The following is a 17108-nucleotide window of genomic DNA, read 5'->3' on the forward strand; positions in this document are numbered from 1 at the left end:
AATTCTTAGTAAGAGGAGCACATAGCACATGTGCTGTCGGTGTCAGCTATCGGTAATGAATGAAAGGACTCCTGCATCTGGCTTTCTATTGTGATTGTGAAAGTCCCTTTAAAAATATCATCTTTGGTGCTCTGGTATTGTTCTTAGCATGTGAGCCCCAATGGTTGCCATAATGACACCGTGTTACATCAGAAGAAGATGCATTAGTTGGTTCTCTTCTTCATTTTCCTGTTTGCGCAAGGTTTACATTATAATTGGTGTAAAATCTAGTTTGCTGTCCTAACTAATTTTGCGTGCTCTCTGAAATGCCCAAGGCCTTAGGTTAAAAGTGTGTTGTGGGAATGCTGGCGGCCTTTTGCCATGTGCCATTGCAGCTGATGGAAGGGTCCAGTTGGTTTGTGATGTTCAGCTCTTTCTTCAAGCTTTGAACTATTCTTCTTCTCTCTACCTAGTAACGAAAGGAAAACAAAAAGAGGTTGGTTTGTCTGCTGCTCTTCCAGGATTATTATTATTATTATTATTATTATTATTATTATTATTATTATTAAGGGCCAATGTTTGAGCTGATCTCTCATGTGTCAGAATCTAAAATGCTTCCAGGTCAGATCCTGCCCTGGCTTCTTGCAACCCACTCAGCTGTGGAGATCCTCAGGAGTTCCCCAAGCCTGGAGCTCAGGAACAGCACAGCAGTGGCAGCCTGAGACAGCCCTGTGCTTCCCATAACAGCCAGAGTCTAATCCACTACCGTTTGGACAGAGTTTGTACAAAATTTTTTAAGCTTAATCCTTGGTAGAAGAGATGCCATTTATCGGCCATGGGCCTGTGGTACTCTCTGAAGCATCAGCTTCCAGAAGATGCTCTGCATTGCACTGCAGTTCCACACTTGGGTACGGTGCTGCCATGGCTAATGTTTGTTGGCTCACAGTGGGCTTGCTCGGAAGTGTCTGCCAGCCCAGTAACCACCAGTGGGAGGGAAGGATGGAGCTTAAGGAAGAAACACATTCTTGCTATCCAGTTTACTAATTTTGCTGATATGCCCTACAATTGATGCAAATTGTTATACTTTAAATAGAGGAATTAAAATACCAGGTAGAGCTGTGGTGAACGCAAGTCTATCTAGTCTCAGGCATGCATATTGAGCAATAATCCCGCAGTGCCCTAAAACCTCGAAGGCCATAACAGAGAAAAGCGCAACACATGTCTAATGTGGATTGTCTTTGTGCTATACATTGCAAATGCATTCCCTTTTAGACAGGGAAACATAGCTGAGCAACATAAATACTGTGTATGGTAGTCACTCCATGGCCCAGGTTCTCACCTCTGTGAGAACACTCTGAACATGACCCAGAACTGGTTTCAGCTGGCTGATCCTTGTTACTGCTGTTTGAGATTTCAGCTGTCTGACCCTTAAAGTGAGTCCATCTCCCTCTGCTTTTGCCACCTTATCCTAAATAGCCACAAATTACAGTAAGTAATTTTCTGCAGAAAAGAGTAATTCAAAATAGTTTTTTGAACTTTTTAAAGTTGTTGACAACTGAATACATGGTGGACTACTGTGAAAGCAGATTGCAACAGCAGTATTCAAAAGCAACGTTGTGGATTTGCTTAAAATATGAACTAGTATATCTGTAGTTCCAGTGACAGGAGATAGGCCCATCTCCTCTCTTATATACATGTGCGTGTGCATATTCTCTGACACTCTCATAGGCACAACCAAGCACTTATTTCAGTGTAGAGTTCAGAAGCTATATGGAACTTGGGAAAACAGGATGTAGCTATAAAATAGCTAAATCTGCTTAGCTTTTTGCATTGTTTTATTTGTCTTCCTGGAAGCTTTTTTAACAGCATACAAATAATGATCTCTATTCATAATTCAGCTGTTGAAATACTGAGGTGAATGCACTGATGATTGATGGGTGCACAGAAAAATCAGCAGCTTTCTGTGTTTTGCTTCTCTGCTTCTGTGGTTCATAAATTAAACAGATGAAAGCTTAGTGAGAATCTGCTCTCAGTACTGGATGGTGTTTCAGGGTTCCTTTATTTAGAAGGCCTGCTGAGTGCCACGTAAAATACAGCGTAAACGCATCTGATACCATGAAGGAAGATTGCCTTTCGCCCGAAGTTTGTGTATCCACTTCAGATTACTGATTTTTATTTTTTTAAGAGGCAAAACGGGGGAGTGGAAAATTAACTATGGTTGTGGACTGCTTTGATTTTTCCACTATAGAGAAAGGAAAATGTTCTGTATTCTCTTGACCCTGTACTGAAAATTAATCTGTTTTCAGTACTATTGGTGATGTTTAAAGATATGCGTGGCTTTAGTCATTGTGTGGCACTGAGTGATTGAAGATTTTAGTTCTCCTGAGGAGCATAGTTTGGATCCTTTTTAATTAACTTAGGTTCAGAAGGCTAAAAGTAGTAATGGAGATGACTGATGCTTCATACTTTTGGATATCTTTTTTTCTTGTCAATTTCTTGTGAGCAATTCCAGAGCGAAAGACTCTGTTTTGTGATTCCCAGATCTCCTACTTGCTAAACTACTTGTTTAACTTGGTTAGCTGCTCTTTTACCTCTATTTAAGTGTTTGGTGTCTGGCTCCTGGTATTATCTCCAGATCAACAGATCTGCTGCTGAGACAGGCTGTTACACGTGGAAGTACTGATTTATATCAAAGAATCTAAGTAACAGTCTCCCATTAACTGCACATATCCTTACATAGTGTTTTTAGTATGAATGGGAAGGGTACCAAATGATTGGTTTGTTCAGGCATCTAGATCCCCATTGCTGGCTTCGTTGACACAGCAAAAGGGTTGTGAGCATCATTTTGATGTGCTAAAATGACATGGAAAAAAATGGAAGGTCAGTGAATCAGCTGCAGGAAAGAGAGCACAGCCTTGAAAGTTCTGCCAGAGCTTCCAAAATGTACGTAAGTTCATGGGTAGAGTTCACACTGTGTTTGGCTACAGCTTAGAACTAAAAAGGGGGAAAACAAAAGTCTTATCTTTGCTCTAATGCTAATGCTTCGAAAAAACACACAGTCAACCTACCCTGCCATAGGTCTGGTGCTGGAACAGGCATATTCCGTACCCTGTGAACTGGTAAAGGGTTGTGCTGTGCTCTGGTGAGCTCTAACAAAGGAAAGCAAGTGTCTCTTATTCCATATCTCTTCACCAGCAGAGGAAAGTGTGGAATTACAGTCATTTTAAAGGCAAGCCTCCCAGTTTCAGCTACCACAATTGCTATTTCTGCATTGCTGCCCAGGGTACATTGTAAAAATGTTGATGAGAATGTAAGCGATTGCTGGCTTGCTGTAACAGGCAGGAGGATTCCACAAATTTGCATCATCCCTGTGGTACGCTGGAGATACTTCTATAAATGCAGTAATGCAGCTATGGTTATTCTTCTCCTCGCCTCTCAATTAACCAGTACTGCACATATTGTTCCCTGTCAAATATCTTATTTTGTCAGATGCTAGAGAGCAGTGTTGTTCTCTTTTCAAATTGCTGGTTTGATTTCTGGCAGTACTTGATTGTCTTAAAATGTGCTTTCTACATCCATTTTCCTCAATACTTAATTAACTGGAGAAAAAGACTGAAATGAGGTTTCAGTTAAGTAGGTGTTTCACTTTTGTCCCCACTATCTCATTCATTTAGTTCCTCTGGCTCACTCAAGTAGTCTCAGAGACTTTATCTTTCATTTGCAAGAAATTTTACAGTCCAGGATATCTGTGTTATATATAAATCCCCCCAGAAAATGCATCCTGTGCTGGGAAGAAGCAGAGAAGCAAGGCTGCCGAAGAGGTGGTGAGAAGCAATCCAATATCAAGCCAAAACGGCAGGGAGTGTAGGTAAGCAAAGCACATCTGGTCATCTGAGAAGACTGTTCCACCGTGCCTGAGATGATAGCGGTGCAGTAACAGCTCGAGAGCTGAGTTACTCAGGAGTCACAACACACTACAGGAATTCTTCTAACTGCACAGTGAGGAGTTTAGTTTTAACATTGCAAATGCAGATTCCATCTACACTAAATAGCACAGTTAGAAGTAAGCGCTGCTTTACAAGACCACAGCTATCACAGCACTAGCAATGCTTGAGCAACACCCGGGTACTTCTCTGCCTGTACAGGGATGTCTCTGGGCATCTGTGGTGCAGGTCACTGCTGGAAAGCACATGGCTCTCACCTTTATCCCCCTTCCCTTGGTGTGACCTGTTCTGTCATAAGTGTCTGTGTGAAGGTAAGAGTCTGCATGCAGTAAACTACTCTGGAGCAGCAGTTCTGTGACACACGTTGCATAAGGTAGTGGCAAATTCACCTTTTTGTAAGAATAATGTGGAAGACTGCTACTAAATCACAGCCCAGGACTCCATATGGTCTAAGGTTATGCATACCATGGGCGCAGGTTCCTCAGAGGTAAGAGGTAAGACACAAGCTTGAAGTTCCAGAATTCACTGGAGCAAAACAGGCTTTTTTCCCTTTTTTTTTTTTTTTTTTTGGCATGTTTTCCTGCAATGCCATGTGTTTATCTATTTTAGCCTTACAAAGAGCCAAGAGCATTTGAGCGAAAAGCACCAGTGGTCCAGGACAGTCGTAATGGGAGAAGGGAAAATGGTGATGAACTATGCGGTTTGCAGTTTGGAGTCCAACTAGTTAGTAAGCAGCCAAACAGTTCACCTACCTTGAAAAATGCAAGAAAGATTCTGAATGGCAGGTGGTTGCAGAATGGACTGAGAGCGCCTGACCACTGTGGTTTGACTTGCACAAGACTGAGAAAATTATTAGTATTACAGTAAGAATGAATCAAATAGAAAATGGATTACAGGTTAATCAATTAGGATTACTAGAGCTTCCCCATGGAATTTTGCTTTATTAAGAGATAATAATCATGATGACCTCTTTTTCGTCTGTGGAAGAAGACCTGTGGGTATTCATGACACAAAATGAAGCCTAGAAGCTGTCATGTAGAGAGGGAAAAAGGATGGGTGGAGTGAAAAGCTGTTCAGTAGATTCTGAGGAACTTATTGGGAAAATCTTAAAACTCCAATTTGAAGGTCATTACAACAGGCATTCAATCTTAAACACTTTAAAAGAAAATTAGTTGTTCTAGTTGAAGCACATTAAGGCCAATGGATAATCCACTCTTCAAGAGCTGGAAACGCATAATGTCCAGTGCTTCAAAAGGAATCACTTTTCTAGCTCAGCATACTGGTGTCTAGAAAAAAATCCAAACTCCCTGAGATAGAGATCCAATGGATTTCTCTGTGCACATGCTTTGTTAAACTGATTTGCAGTCTTAAATGTCAAGGGATTGCTTTTTCTTTTGAGAAGTTTGTGGCCTTGTTAGACATTAAGAAATGCCCAAGAACAGTGAAAGGAACAACTCTAAAACCTCCTCTGTGGCTCTAAAGCAATCCTTACAATAATTTCTGAACTAATCTAAAAGTCACTAAAACCTGTCCGCAAGGCTGCTCTTTGTAAATACTAGACTTTATATCTCCTGTGTTCTGTTTTGCTAAGTTGACTGCTAAAGTGAACCTTCAACAAAAGGGAAAAATCCAGTACGGCAGCCAAGGTTATGGAAGGCTGAGGGACTGTTAGAGCTTGTGGCCAGACCCACACAGTGCTGAGCCAGCAGATTTCATCCTGTGTTTTAACTATGCGAGTGTCACCCTTTCCTCTCTTTTCCCCTCTAAATCTAATTTTGGAGCTTGCTGACATACAACTAAAGCGTGGCCTGGGTTAGGCTTGGTTTCAGTGGTTAAAGTAATCAAAGCTGTCACCTGTGAAGGTGTATATGTGTGTCCTGTGGTTGTGAAATGGACTTTGTTTAGATGATACTCATCCATTTATATTTTCCAATCATCTCTCTGTTTGGAAACCTTGATTTACATAGGCAGATACCTGTGTACTTGAAGAAAGTGGTATTTGCCACTGCACATATGCATATGAAATGCGAAGAACCAGAGCAACATTTCAGTATACTGAGCTATGCAGTATATACTGCCGGAGCAGGCAGTGAAATGAGTATGTTCAGCTGAAACTTCAGAAGAAATTTAAGAAATTGAAATGAAACTATTCATGGTGGAATTTATAAAAATTTTAGCCCTGCCAGCTTGCCAAAATAGAAGATTCCCACTTTAAGTAAGTCCCATGCAGAAGAGAACTTGTTTCGCAGAACATTTCCCCTTCTCTCCGTGATGGGGCCACTGGGTCAGTACTGGTTTGGAAAAAAGTTTCCACATACCAGGTCACTGACATTTTGTGTTGTGAGAAGAATAAACTTGGGTCCTGCGCTCATCTCAGAGCAGTCATTTTCATTTTTACTGGTTTACTTTTAAAACTTTCCCATGTGCAGTATCTAATTATGGTACATTACAAAGATCTGTATTTAAATGGTAACAGTGCAGTGCTGAAAGGGACTGTTGGTAAATTGCTTATTCACTTTGATGATTAAGCCAGTAATTATTGCATTAGCATCCTAAACCACACTTGTCTGCTGATATATCTCCTCCTAAGGCAATCCCATGAGATGCAATGGGCTAAGTAGAAAGGGTATGGCACTTGAAGAAGGGAAGGGCAAAGAATATGTAGGAGTTAGTGCCAGGGATGAAGCGGAGGTTGCTTTCTTCTGTATCTGCTTCAGCGTGACTCAGGATAGTGCTGGGGTGTGGTACATCAAAAATGTCTGAGAAATGTAAAAATAGACCTTTCCACTGCTGGCTATGAAAGACTCTATGACACTTCCTGCCAGGTCTTGTCACTGAGGCTATACTCACACAGTAATCAAAGCAAATAATTTTATTTGGTAGAGTAAGATGGCCTTTCAGCTTCCACACTGCTGCTGCGTTCAGCAGCCTGTGTTAGTCTGTGTTCCTGTCCTGAAATGTTTGGTAACACTGCTGGGTGCCATTTATCAGCTGTCTTCCACCTCCCCCTCACCTGAGGTAAATCTTTTGGTGTCTTTGCACTGCATTTTTTTGAGAATGAACGCTTTATGATCCTCCTAAAAGCAAAGGCATAAAACAAGTGTAAGATGTTACTTTGTATTTTGGCTTTATATGATAAAATTCCAGGAAATAAGTTACTTGGAACAGTTTGCTCACTGGAAGACAGATGGGCACCGGATCCCGCACCCCTGCAGGAGCTGTGTTAGTTTCCCATCAATTTCCTGAAATGATGCACTTACAGACCCATTTCAGTGGCTATTTCAAGCCCAGGAGTGACATTTTTTTTCCGCTGTCGTGGATTCTAAGAGCTACTCTCTTACCTGTACCTTTTAGCAAGAACCAGCTTTTTTTTCTTTTTAAGGAAATATTTTTTATGGAATTGATGGCTTCTTGAATTGTATCTGAGTATGGATCAGGTTTTGAGACCACTATTCTGCAGCTGAAGCGTCATCCTTGCATTTCTAAGATATAGAACTGCCTGGTGTTGGTTTTGAGCGAGTGGCTAGCTAAAAAAAACACTTCTACAAGCTTTCTTGAGTGGCAGCCATTTCATTACTAGAGAAAATGGAGGAATCTATTAACTCCATGAAAATTTTTTAGGAAAAACTCTCCAGTTTCTTAAGCAGTGTGCTAGAAAAAAAAAATTATACTTCTAAAACATACAGGAATGTTTGAACCTCCAGGTCTGGGCAGGTGAAAAGCAACCTCAGCTGAAGATACTAAGCAGACCACAGAATGCAGCCTGCAGAGGTAGTAAAACAGTGTGAACAGCAGAAATAAATCTTGGTGGGAGGAGCGGTGCATGCTTTCTCCTGGGCACACTATTTGAAATTGCATGTTCTAAAGCAAAGAAAATTGCTCCTCAGACATACCTTGATGAACCAGACTGAAAATTGCCTTGTGCTGGAGTACAGTGAAAGAACTGCCCTCTGTGCCCCTGACTTTCCATCAATAACTGTGCCATGAAGGTACATAGAGAATAACATAAAGGGGAAGGTGCTAGTTGTTTTAAAAGGCTCTTGTCTTTGAGCACTGTCCTTTCCTCCACGTGTGTTTTTCATATATTCTTTCTTCACTGCCTCCTTCCCTCCTATGCAGTTACCATCTTCTTTTTTCCTAACAGAATTAGGCAATTAACTGTTTTCTTCTACTTCTCGGTCCCCGTTAATGTCCCATTGAGTGCATATCCTTCTCCCCGGAAGAGCAATGGTGCTACTCTCTCAAAGCTGGAGAAGAGGCTACAGGTGCTACAGCCACAAGTTCGCTGGTGAGTGGTGGGAATTGCTTGGCTGATGGATGGCCAGACATGGATGGTGGGTCAGGCAATGCAGCTGGATTGCCTGAACTGGCAGGAGACCTGTTGGTTTAGGGAACAGATCTCAGACTCTGTGCTGGAGTAAGTGCTAGCAGGAACTCGGAGCGGGGCATTGGTTCTGTATGGCAAGTACCCAAATAACAAGTTGGCAGGCATCCAGCATGGGTAAAAAAACCATTGCTAAGACCTTGACAAATGTTTCCATCTTCTTATTTTGGCTGCCTGGTCTAGAAAACAGTGATAGTGAAGAAAAAAAAGTTTAGAAAAAAACTAAAAGAGGAAAACATATTTTTGTAGGACAAAAAGCCCACTCACTATAGAATTCCTTTCCATCCGCTGGCCAATTCACTTTTAAAAGTCTCAAAGTGATTCAGCTTTCATTACTACTTTTGTGGGGATCTGTGCCTGTTCTAATAAATGTCATTGCCCACAAGCTTCTCCTGGTGTTGGTTATGCTTACACTTCTCATTTAATCCCTGTTCTCTGCCAATTAATTTTATTTGTCTTTTCTGAGTTTTTTCAAAGTCTTCAGTTGGTATTTTTGCAGAGGAAAACACTACGCTTAAGCTTTATTCAGGTGCAGAACATTACGTTGCTAGATATCAAACATGTCACAACAGGATATAGTCAAAATCCACTACTGTTTACAAAACTCATCCTTCTGGAAGTGCTGGGAGCCTTCTGGAAGAAGGAATCAAGTACCTTCAGTCTCCTGTTAAAGGATTCTCAGCTCAGTCTCTAAGGCACTCAGAGCCTTGCAGGAGTTGGCTTTAGCAATATGCTCGGCATTCTCTAGCCAGATGTAAATTACATATCCTCTCAAATTGAGGTTCTGGTGTTGATTTTTTTTTTTTTTTTTCTTTTTTCCCACAAAACTGACTGAAAATTCACTAATTTCAGCTCGAATCATTCCTCAAACACTCTTGCTACATACTGGCTGTCACTCTGACCAGCACCTAAACAGATACCAAAACACCATCGCTCTCCTAATCGTGGCACTTTGAAAGACAAAATAACCATCTGCATCCTAATTATTTTGTAATTACTTTGATTGTTACTTATTCATCATGCAAAGCATATGCATAACTCCCACATGCCTAGTGTTGAAGAAAATACAATACAAAATGGCAGCATTACAAATTTGCAGAAAAAATTAAGCGAAGGTAGCCCATTTAAAAGCCACACTATGCCAGTTCCTCAGAAATACTCCCACCTGAAGCTGCTGCAGCAATATGAGCTTTAGAATGCAAAATCCAAACCCCGGACCGTGAACCACGAATCCTCTGGATCATCAGACTGAATGAGGTGCCTTCTTGCAGAGTGGCCCTTAAAATCAGATCTAGAGGAGGACTGAAGCATCAAATCCCTCTCAAGGCTGGAGTTAGCAGCCTGCTCCCTGCAGGACATGGGAGAAGTGTGGGACAGAAGAGCCCCACGACCCAAGCTCTGTGCACTGGGCCCGGACCCTCCGACAAGCAGTTGGCAGGCAATGCAAGTGGAACACTGTGACTAAACCCTTGCACCCTCTGTGGAGCTCAGAGTTCTGCTCCAGGCCCTTAGTAATGTGGTTTTCTTTCCTTTCTTTTCCTTTAATGCAGAGACTGTAAAGAAGAAATAATTTAAATTTCAGTTATTGGGAGGGAGGAAAACATAGTGACTTTTAAATGAGTGCTGCAACCTCAGTTTATAGTGCTAGTGTCCCCCATTTTGCTCCTACTGTCTAAGCTAGAGGAACTAGTTCAAAAGCCCAGTTGAGTCATCTGCTCATCAGATGTGGTGTTGGATTTGGGTGTCCCCAGTTGGGGAAGGCATTGAAATCTGCCTACTCCCATTTCACGGGCAAATGCTTCAACCAGTCTGGGGTAACAGCAAAGATAACAATGACACTGCTAATACCATCTTCTCTGTGAATGACTTCTTTTAAAAGGAAAACAGTGTGTTCTTTCCAATTTTTCAAAGCGATTTTAAGCCCTGTTCTCAGAAGAGGGCTCCAAGATCTGGATTAAAACAGGCAGAGGTGCTTATGCTTATCCTAGAGAAGATGCCAGACTTGCAGAGGAGAGAGACAGGACTGTGGCCATGTATTTGTGCCTGGCATTTCCTATGGTCTCTCCACAGGCCGCTTCCCTCTCAGCATGTGAGATTTTTCAGATAAGCATTTTGAGGTGTATAATTCTCAGCAGGCACCACATGGAGAGCCTTAATGTTGAACTTAAAGAGTTTTATATTCTGCCCTGGTGATGAAACTCCTAAAAGCAAGCTATTAAACAAGGTCTTCTGACTGGATGTAGTCACAGCCAACAAGCTTTTCTTGCTGGTCTGCTCCAGAAAATAGCAGTCACAGCAAAAAAGTGCGGCAACAAAAATTCTTTGTAAACATTTTTTATGTAATTAAAGCCATTCTGCACCCTAAGTACATTATCTGTCTTTTAGAAACCTTGTTAGACTAATACACAAAAATGTACAGAAAAATCTCTTTGCCAGTCCTCCATGGAAATATTTGTTGGTGTGCTTCTTTGCTGTGACTGCTATTTTCTGGAGCAGACCAGCAGTTGTTTCTCCTTGCCTTGTATTTAAATTGCGTAGCAGTCGATCTGCCATAAATTGTTGCTCAGCATTGATGTACAACATTTCTACTGGAGATGACAAGAGTATTTAATAATAGACGTTTTTTGCTCACCTCATCAAGGTTATGCCTCTTACTTTTAATGTGCATTTGAAATACATCTTCCAAGGCCCTTAAAAACGAATAAAAAGGAACATCAGTGAAAAAAAAAAAAAAAAGAAAAAAAAAGACTGTTCAAAGGCCATGTACTTGCAAACGAAAAATACCACTCAGCGTGTCTTTCAGATCACTTAAAATACATCCCAGCTTTTCACTTTTGCTCCATCCCCTACCTGTCCCTACCGTACCTGTAAATGAATTTAAAAGACAAAATCTGAAACATTTTAAGGTTGTTGAATATTCTCATTCCAAGTGCAATGCAGTTTGTCAGGATCTCTGATGGGGAAAGTCTTTCATGTATATAATTCCACTTTCTTCTTTCATATTTCATACAAATATCTCATATTGGTGCTCTCCATTGCAACACAGTAGTCATAGAATGGTTAGAGTTGGAAGGGACCTTAAAGATCATCTGGTTCCAACCCCCCTGCCATGGGCAGGGACACCTCCACCAGACCAGGTTGCTCAAAGCCCCATCCAGCCTGGCCTTGAACACTTCCAGGGATGGGGCATCCACAACTTCCCCGGGCAACCTCTTCCAGTGCTTCACCACCCTCACAGTACAGAATTTCCTCCTAATATCTAATCTAAATCTCCCCTCTTCCAATTTAAAACCATTACCCCTTGTCCTGTCACTACATTTCCTGACAAAGAATCCCTCTCCGGCTCTCCTGTAGGCTCCCTTCAGATATTGGAAGGCTGCTATGAGTTCTCCCTGGAGCCTTCTCTTCTCCAGGCTGAACAACCCCAGCTCTCTCAGCCTGTCTTCAAAGGGGAGGTGCTCCATCCCTCTGATCACCTTCATGGCCCTCTGCTGTATTTTCCCCCTCTGTAGTCCCCCTCTGCATTTTCATGGGGCCTAAGTCTCTCTGTTGCTATTGTCAAGCACTGTCCCACCACATTAATTGGGTGAAACTGAGGGTACTGGGGTGCTGGGCAGTACTGCAAGCATCTTCCTGGATGCATTTATAGCTGTAGTTCCTTTTTCTAAGATACTGCATTACTCAAAGAGGACTTTTGAGCTGCTTCTACTGCCCAACACCTTCTAGACCTCTGAAAGTCATTTGCATAGTCTCTTTGTTCTTGGGCCACCTTTTTAATAACTTTTAAGGGAAACACTGAAGGTTGAACTTCCACGGTCATAGCTTTGTTAGCTAGGTGTACTAGGGAAAGAGAGAAGCCATCAGAAAGTGCTCTCAATATTTTTCCTGATGGCTATGACCAGCTGCAAGCAAAAGATGTGCTCAAGCATAGGTAAAATTAAAGACCTAACTGACTAGGGAAATTAGGTCTCTAAGTTCTACAATCATAATTCAGTTAAATCTAAACCAATGGTTGCATTTTCAGACAATCTTAAAAAATGAAAATATGTGCAATGAGCTGGAGGGCTCAGCAGAGCTGTATACTTGAATTAGGAGGATGTTTACAATTTTATCTGCAGAGAAACTGGTCTAAATAAATCAAGATATTAAAATATGCATCTATCATATTATTCCTGCAGCAGGCTAACTGAGGCCATTAGTTGTGTCTTTTCTAGTCTGTCACAAAATCTATTTAGAAATTCAACTTTTGATTTAAAATGAAAGGCCACTATTGATTATTCACTTCTATTCTGCAGAGAAATTAAGGTCTGTTATTAGAGGCTACCCAAGAAAACAATGGATGATTTTTCATGTACTTTTAGTAACATTTATTTTTGAGGGAGGTAAGAGCACCAAGCACCTAAACAACTTCCATTTAAGTCAACAGAGAGGTCCATTCCCCCTACAAGCCCAAGCACGGACAATGTGGTGCCCCACAATGTTCTGAATTGGGCTCAATGTGGAGCACACCCACGACCCCTGCTGCTGTCACATCATACAGGGACAAGTTTGTGTTCTCTTGTTTGGTTTTCACTATCTATAGAAAAAAAAGTTATTTTCTTAAGGATACCAGTCCTCCTGTTAATATGGGGGCTGCCATGCAGTAGCTTTCCGAGGCTTTATTTTATTTTAATGTTATTTTCTTTTTAACCGCATGTATGGCCAGGTGTGGTACTTAGCAACCTTTTCAATGTGTGGTGAGTCGGTGCTTTTCAAATCTACTACTGTTGTGTAATCTACTCCCAGTGTAACCAGAACATTCAATTCTAATTTGGGCCTTGAAGTTTGTCTGCAAACTGCTATACCTAGAAGGAAGGAAGAGAACTCTTACCTTTAACTGATCACTCAGAAAACAAACTAACCACTTGTGCTAACGGCCGCTTAAGAAAAATATATCTAAAAGAGCCTTAGGGATTTTAATTGAAGTCCTCTAGATTGAAAGGGAAATATTTTGGTTTGGTGTCAGACTGTCAGACTCCAGAATCAAAGCACAGCACATGACAGAGACCAAGATCTTAAACACTGGGGTTAAATCCTCTACCAAAGGAAGAGTTTCTCCCATTTAAGATAGAGGCCAGGAAATGGCATAGAAAAGGAGCACACAGCGTTGCTGCTTTCAGCAGGCCTACAAACAGACCTGGGGTTTATCACAGCTCTCTAAATATTAGAAATGTGATAGATTTCTACTAGAAATGGAAGTGCAAGGTGGGGGGTGTGTGACAGCATGTCACGTACGGAACATGAAACCAGAGAAGGATGATGCTGCAGTTAGACACCAGCAGCACTGGGTGCATTTGGCTCTTGCCCTTGTGTGTGGATCATTAACTTGATAGCACATACATCCTAAAGAAAGCAATTATTGCATTTATTTATTTTGCTCTTATAGGAGGGAGGAAGAACTCTAAATACAAAATCTTTTGCTGTGATGCACTTTGCTAGGGAAGATTTATTGTAGCTCCATGGATTGTTAGCTCTGGATTGACTGGGAACTGGAGTAAGACTGTTGTAACAATAATGTGTATCACTGTACTATATAAGGGAAAGAGCTTGAGAGCAGGGTCAGAGAACATAATGTTTCCGTGTTTCTACTAGAAGTCACTGCGAAATAGGAGGCTGGCTGAAAATATTTTCTGTTCAGCTACTCATTTTAAATCATGACTCCTGTAAAGTACAGTCACAAAAGTATTAATCAAATTACACTGATTTCAAGTTTCATGTTAATCTCATTAAACACACCAATTCTTTACACTGATTGAATAATTGGTTAAAATTTTGTTACTCAAAGGAATAAATAAGAAATGCAAAGCACTTACTTTTCCTGGTAACAACTTCTAATCAAAATATCATTTGTAAGATCTTGAAGAAAATGAAGATATTCTTCTTCTCTATACAAATACACAAGCTGTCAGCATCTTTCTTTAACATACACTGCATACAAATAAGGTTTACAATACCATGCAAAGAGATAGCAGTTTTAGAGCAATTAAACTAACTCAGAGTTTTGACAACATATGCAAAAGTGATGAATCTATTTACTAGTTTGCATTTTTTTGCTATCCAGGTTTATGCTTTTTTAAATGACTAATTTTCACAGCTCTGTTAGTCAACTCCCTAACTACTTTAATCCAGTAATTTAATCCATTAATTTCATTAATCAAGAATATCTATGGTTTTTGTGAATAATCAGTTAAAAACAGTAGTTCCAATACACAAAATGTAGGTATCAGAAGATAAATTATTATTAAACTTGTTTGTTTATTTACTGTTTACTAATTCTTAACATATTTAGTTTGCATACAGCAAGAGGGGACTGGGTGGCATGACTCAGAAAATCTCTTCCAACTTTCTGATCCCACACTTCCTGAGCAAGCAGCTGAATCCTGTATCCCTAAGAGAGTCCCTTCTACTCACCACATAAAGTAATAGGGTCTTGTGCTATGCTTTCAATTTTCCTCTAGATTTCTACTTTAATAGTCTGATATAAAACTTAGAAACAGTTAAAAGGGACAAACAAATATTTTAACTTACTTTTCTTCAAGTTGTAATCCTGGAGAAACTGGCATTTCAGAATCAGGGGTCTGTAATTCATGGTTCTGCCACAAACAAGTAAAGAGGAAAAGAAGATTTTTTTAATCTTTGTATTGACATTTTATATTTCTGCTCAGGGCACCAGGGGGAAACCTGATTTCATAATACATCAAAATCACAACTACATCATACTGAAGTGACGGGCCAGCTCATGTGAAATAAATGTCCTGAGTGTCAATCATTCATATAAATAAAGTTGGTTTGTGTTAGCAGAAATGGAAGCAAGCTTGTATAACCTGAGAAAAATCATGCAAATATTATAAAGGAAATCAGAAGTTCTGACAAAACAGAAAATATTTGCAGACATCACTCGAATAAGACAGTTGTTTGTTTAAGATGATGTGCAAAATTGATTTGTATCTTTGAAAGAAAACCAGATTGATATTGAAATTATGTTTTGCTGCAGATTATCAAATGGGAATACGAGCTTCTCTTGACAGTGCTGTAAAATGAAAGTTTTGGTGGTTGGAACAGGGAATAGAATAGTCCCATCTAACACAGGGCTAGCACAAGTCATGCCTGTGGTGCTTTTGCTGAGCTGTATAGAAATTCAACACTGATTTTGTAAAGGGATGAGCAAGCCAAGGAATCTTACAAAACCTCTCTATCTTGTATGCCTTTGGCTACTGTTAAGCATCCCTTATTTTTAAGAGCACTAAGATTTACTAAATGAATTCCCCATTCATCTTAAAAATCCAGGTGACTATTGGAGTGCAGCTTTCAGACAAAGTCTTGTATGGCATAGCACAGTACTGACCGTAGGCTGAGTGATCAGCTCTTTGCCTGCATGTTTCTGGGCTCCAAGTTATTATTGAGATGGAGTGAAAGGCTGTAAATCAATCAAAAGCTGAAATGACCACTTGCAATGTTAGGAGTGCAGCAAGATGTCAATCACTGCTTTCAAAAGAAGAGATTTGTGGTGGAATACACTGTTTTTCACATTGCATAAGGCCTCATTTGTGTTTCTCAGACCAGTTACTTTAGCTGTTCCTGTGTTGAACACAGAAGTCTGTTGACCCTATCTAACCACACATGCTAGATTTCTCAGTTGCCATCTTAGTGACTTCTCACAAGATGACTTTATTTTTGGTTTTGCTCTTAACATATATACACCAAAGCCAATGATTCCATTATCCATCTCATTTCCACACAACCAGGACAACTTTTGTGTATGAACAGTGAGCTCTGTTCTTTTTATTTGTAACAAGCTGGCTACACCAACCTCAACTGGCTGCTGAGAAAAGTGATCTGAATGTGGTCTCACATATGTATCTTCTAAAAATCTGAAAGATTAAAAGCACAGTGAAAACCAGTTAAGCTTAAAATGATGTGTTTGAAAGGAAAAGTACTTAACTTTTAGCAGTGATGTATAAACAAACTGAGTAAGTACCTGTGCAACTCTCTTTTCTTTTCCTTATTGACATCTGCTGATTTAACTGCTGATTTGCCAGGGGAGATCTGTTTTTTGGTAGGGGGATTATAGTACCTATGTTTTACAAGAAAAGATTGCTGTGATGTCTTTAAGATTTGAGGGGTAAAACGCTGCTTCTTTTCTGTGAAGTAAATTGAATGTCTGTCAAGGAGGTCCCCAGAATATGTTTTATTACAAGAGTTTTGAAATGCCTTCTTCCTGTTGTGAGTGCCTAAACTCATGTGAGACTGCAGATGTGGTGAAGCAGGTGATCTGTCTGTACGAGAGCTGTGAACAGGATTCTGAGAAAAGGCATGCTGAGCAGTACTTTGGATAGTCTTTCTTGCAGTAGGAGCTGGCATCAGAGTCCTTGAAGTGAGCTTCTGAAAAGATACAGAGGGGGACTGCTCTCTCTTTGTCCTGGAATGGTTGTTTGGACCAGACGTCAAATATAAGTGACCATTTTCCAACAGTGACCACCTCGCCTGTAAGTTAAAGAGCAAAATAACTGACACAAAAATCGCAAAAGCAATTTACTGAAGACATTGTCTCCTACAAATTGATTAACGCAGGAGGACTTTTAAGAAACTATTTTCAAACTGTCTCAAGTGGTCTAAATTACTTGTGGAGTTTTGGGAACTGCAGTTAGGAGTAAAGCCACCCTGTCACTGTGCTAGAACTAGTTAACAAGTCCCTTTTCCAGTTTCTTTTTCCTTCCTTCACTTTACAAGGTTGAGGTTGCTAATGACAAATAGTCTTGGGA

At 40.4% G+C, this 17108-nt stretch overlaps 1 protein-coding gene across 1 annotated transcript in view; it reads right to left on the reverse strand.

The window, feature by feature from the left end:
- Positions 1 to 322: 322 nt before the first annotated feature.
- The window catches only part of LOC141474298 (spermatogenesis-associated protein 7 homolog), a 39271-nt gene continuing 22485 nt past the window's right edge, over positions 323 to 17108 (reverse strand). The window contains exons 5-10 of the mRNA XM_074162143.1: positions 16325 to 16830; positions 16046 to 16217; positions 14875 to 14939; positions 14160 to 14231; positions 10940 to 10997; positions 323 to 448 (exon numbers count right to left, since the gene is read on the reverse strand). Of these exons, the coding sequence (XP_074018244.1) occupies positions 323 to 448; positions 10940 to 10997; positions 14160 to 14231; positions 14875 to 14939; positions 16046 to 16217; positions 16325 to 16830 (999 nt within the window). The remainder of the gene's footprint in view (positions 449 to 10939; positions 10998 to 14159; positions 14232 to 14874; positions 14940 to 16045; positions 16218 to 16324; positions 16831 to 17108) is intronic.

The sequence above is a fragment of the Numenius arquata genome, chromosome 2 (assembly GCF_964106895.1).
Source record: "Numenius arquata chromosome 2, bNumArq3.hap1.1, whole genome shotgun sequence".
Classification (NCBI taxonomy): Eukaryota; Metazoa; Chordata; class Aves; order Charadriiformes; family Scolopacidae; genus Numenius; species Numenius arquata.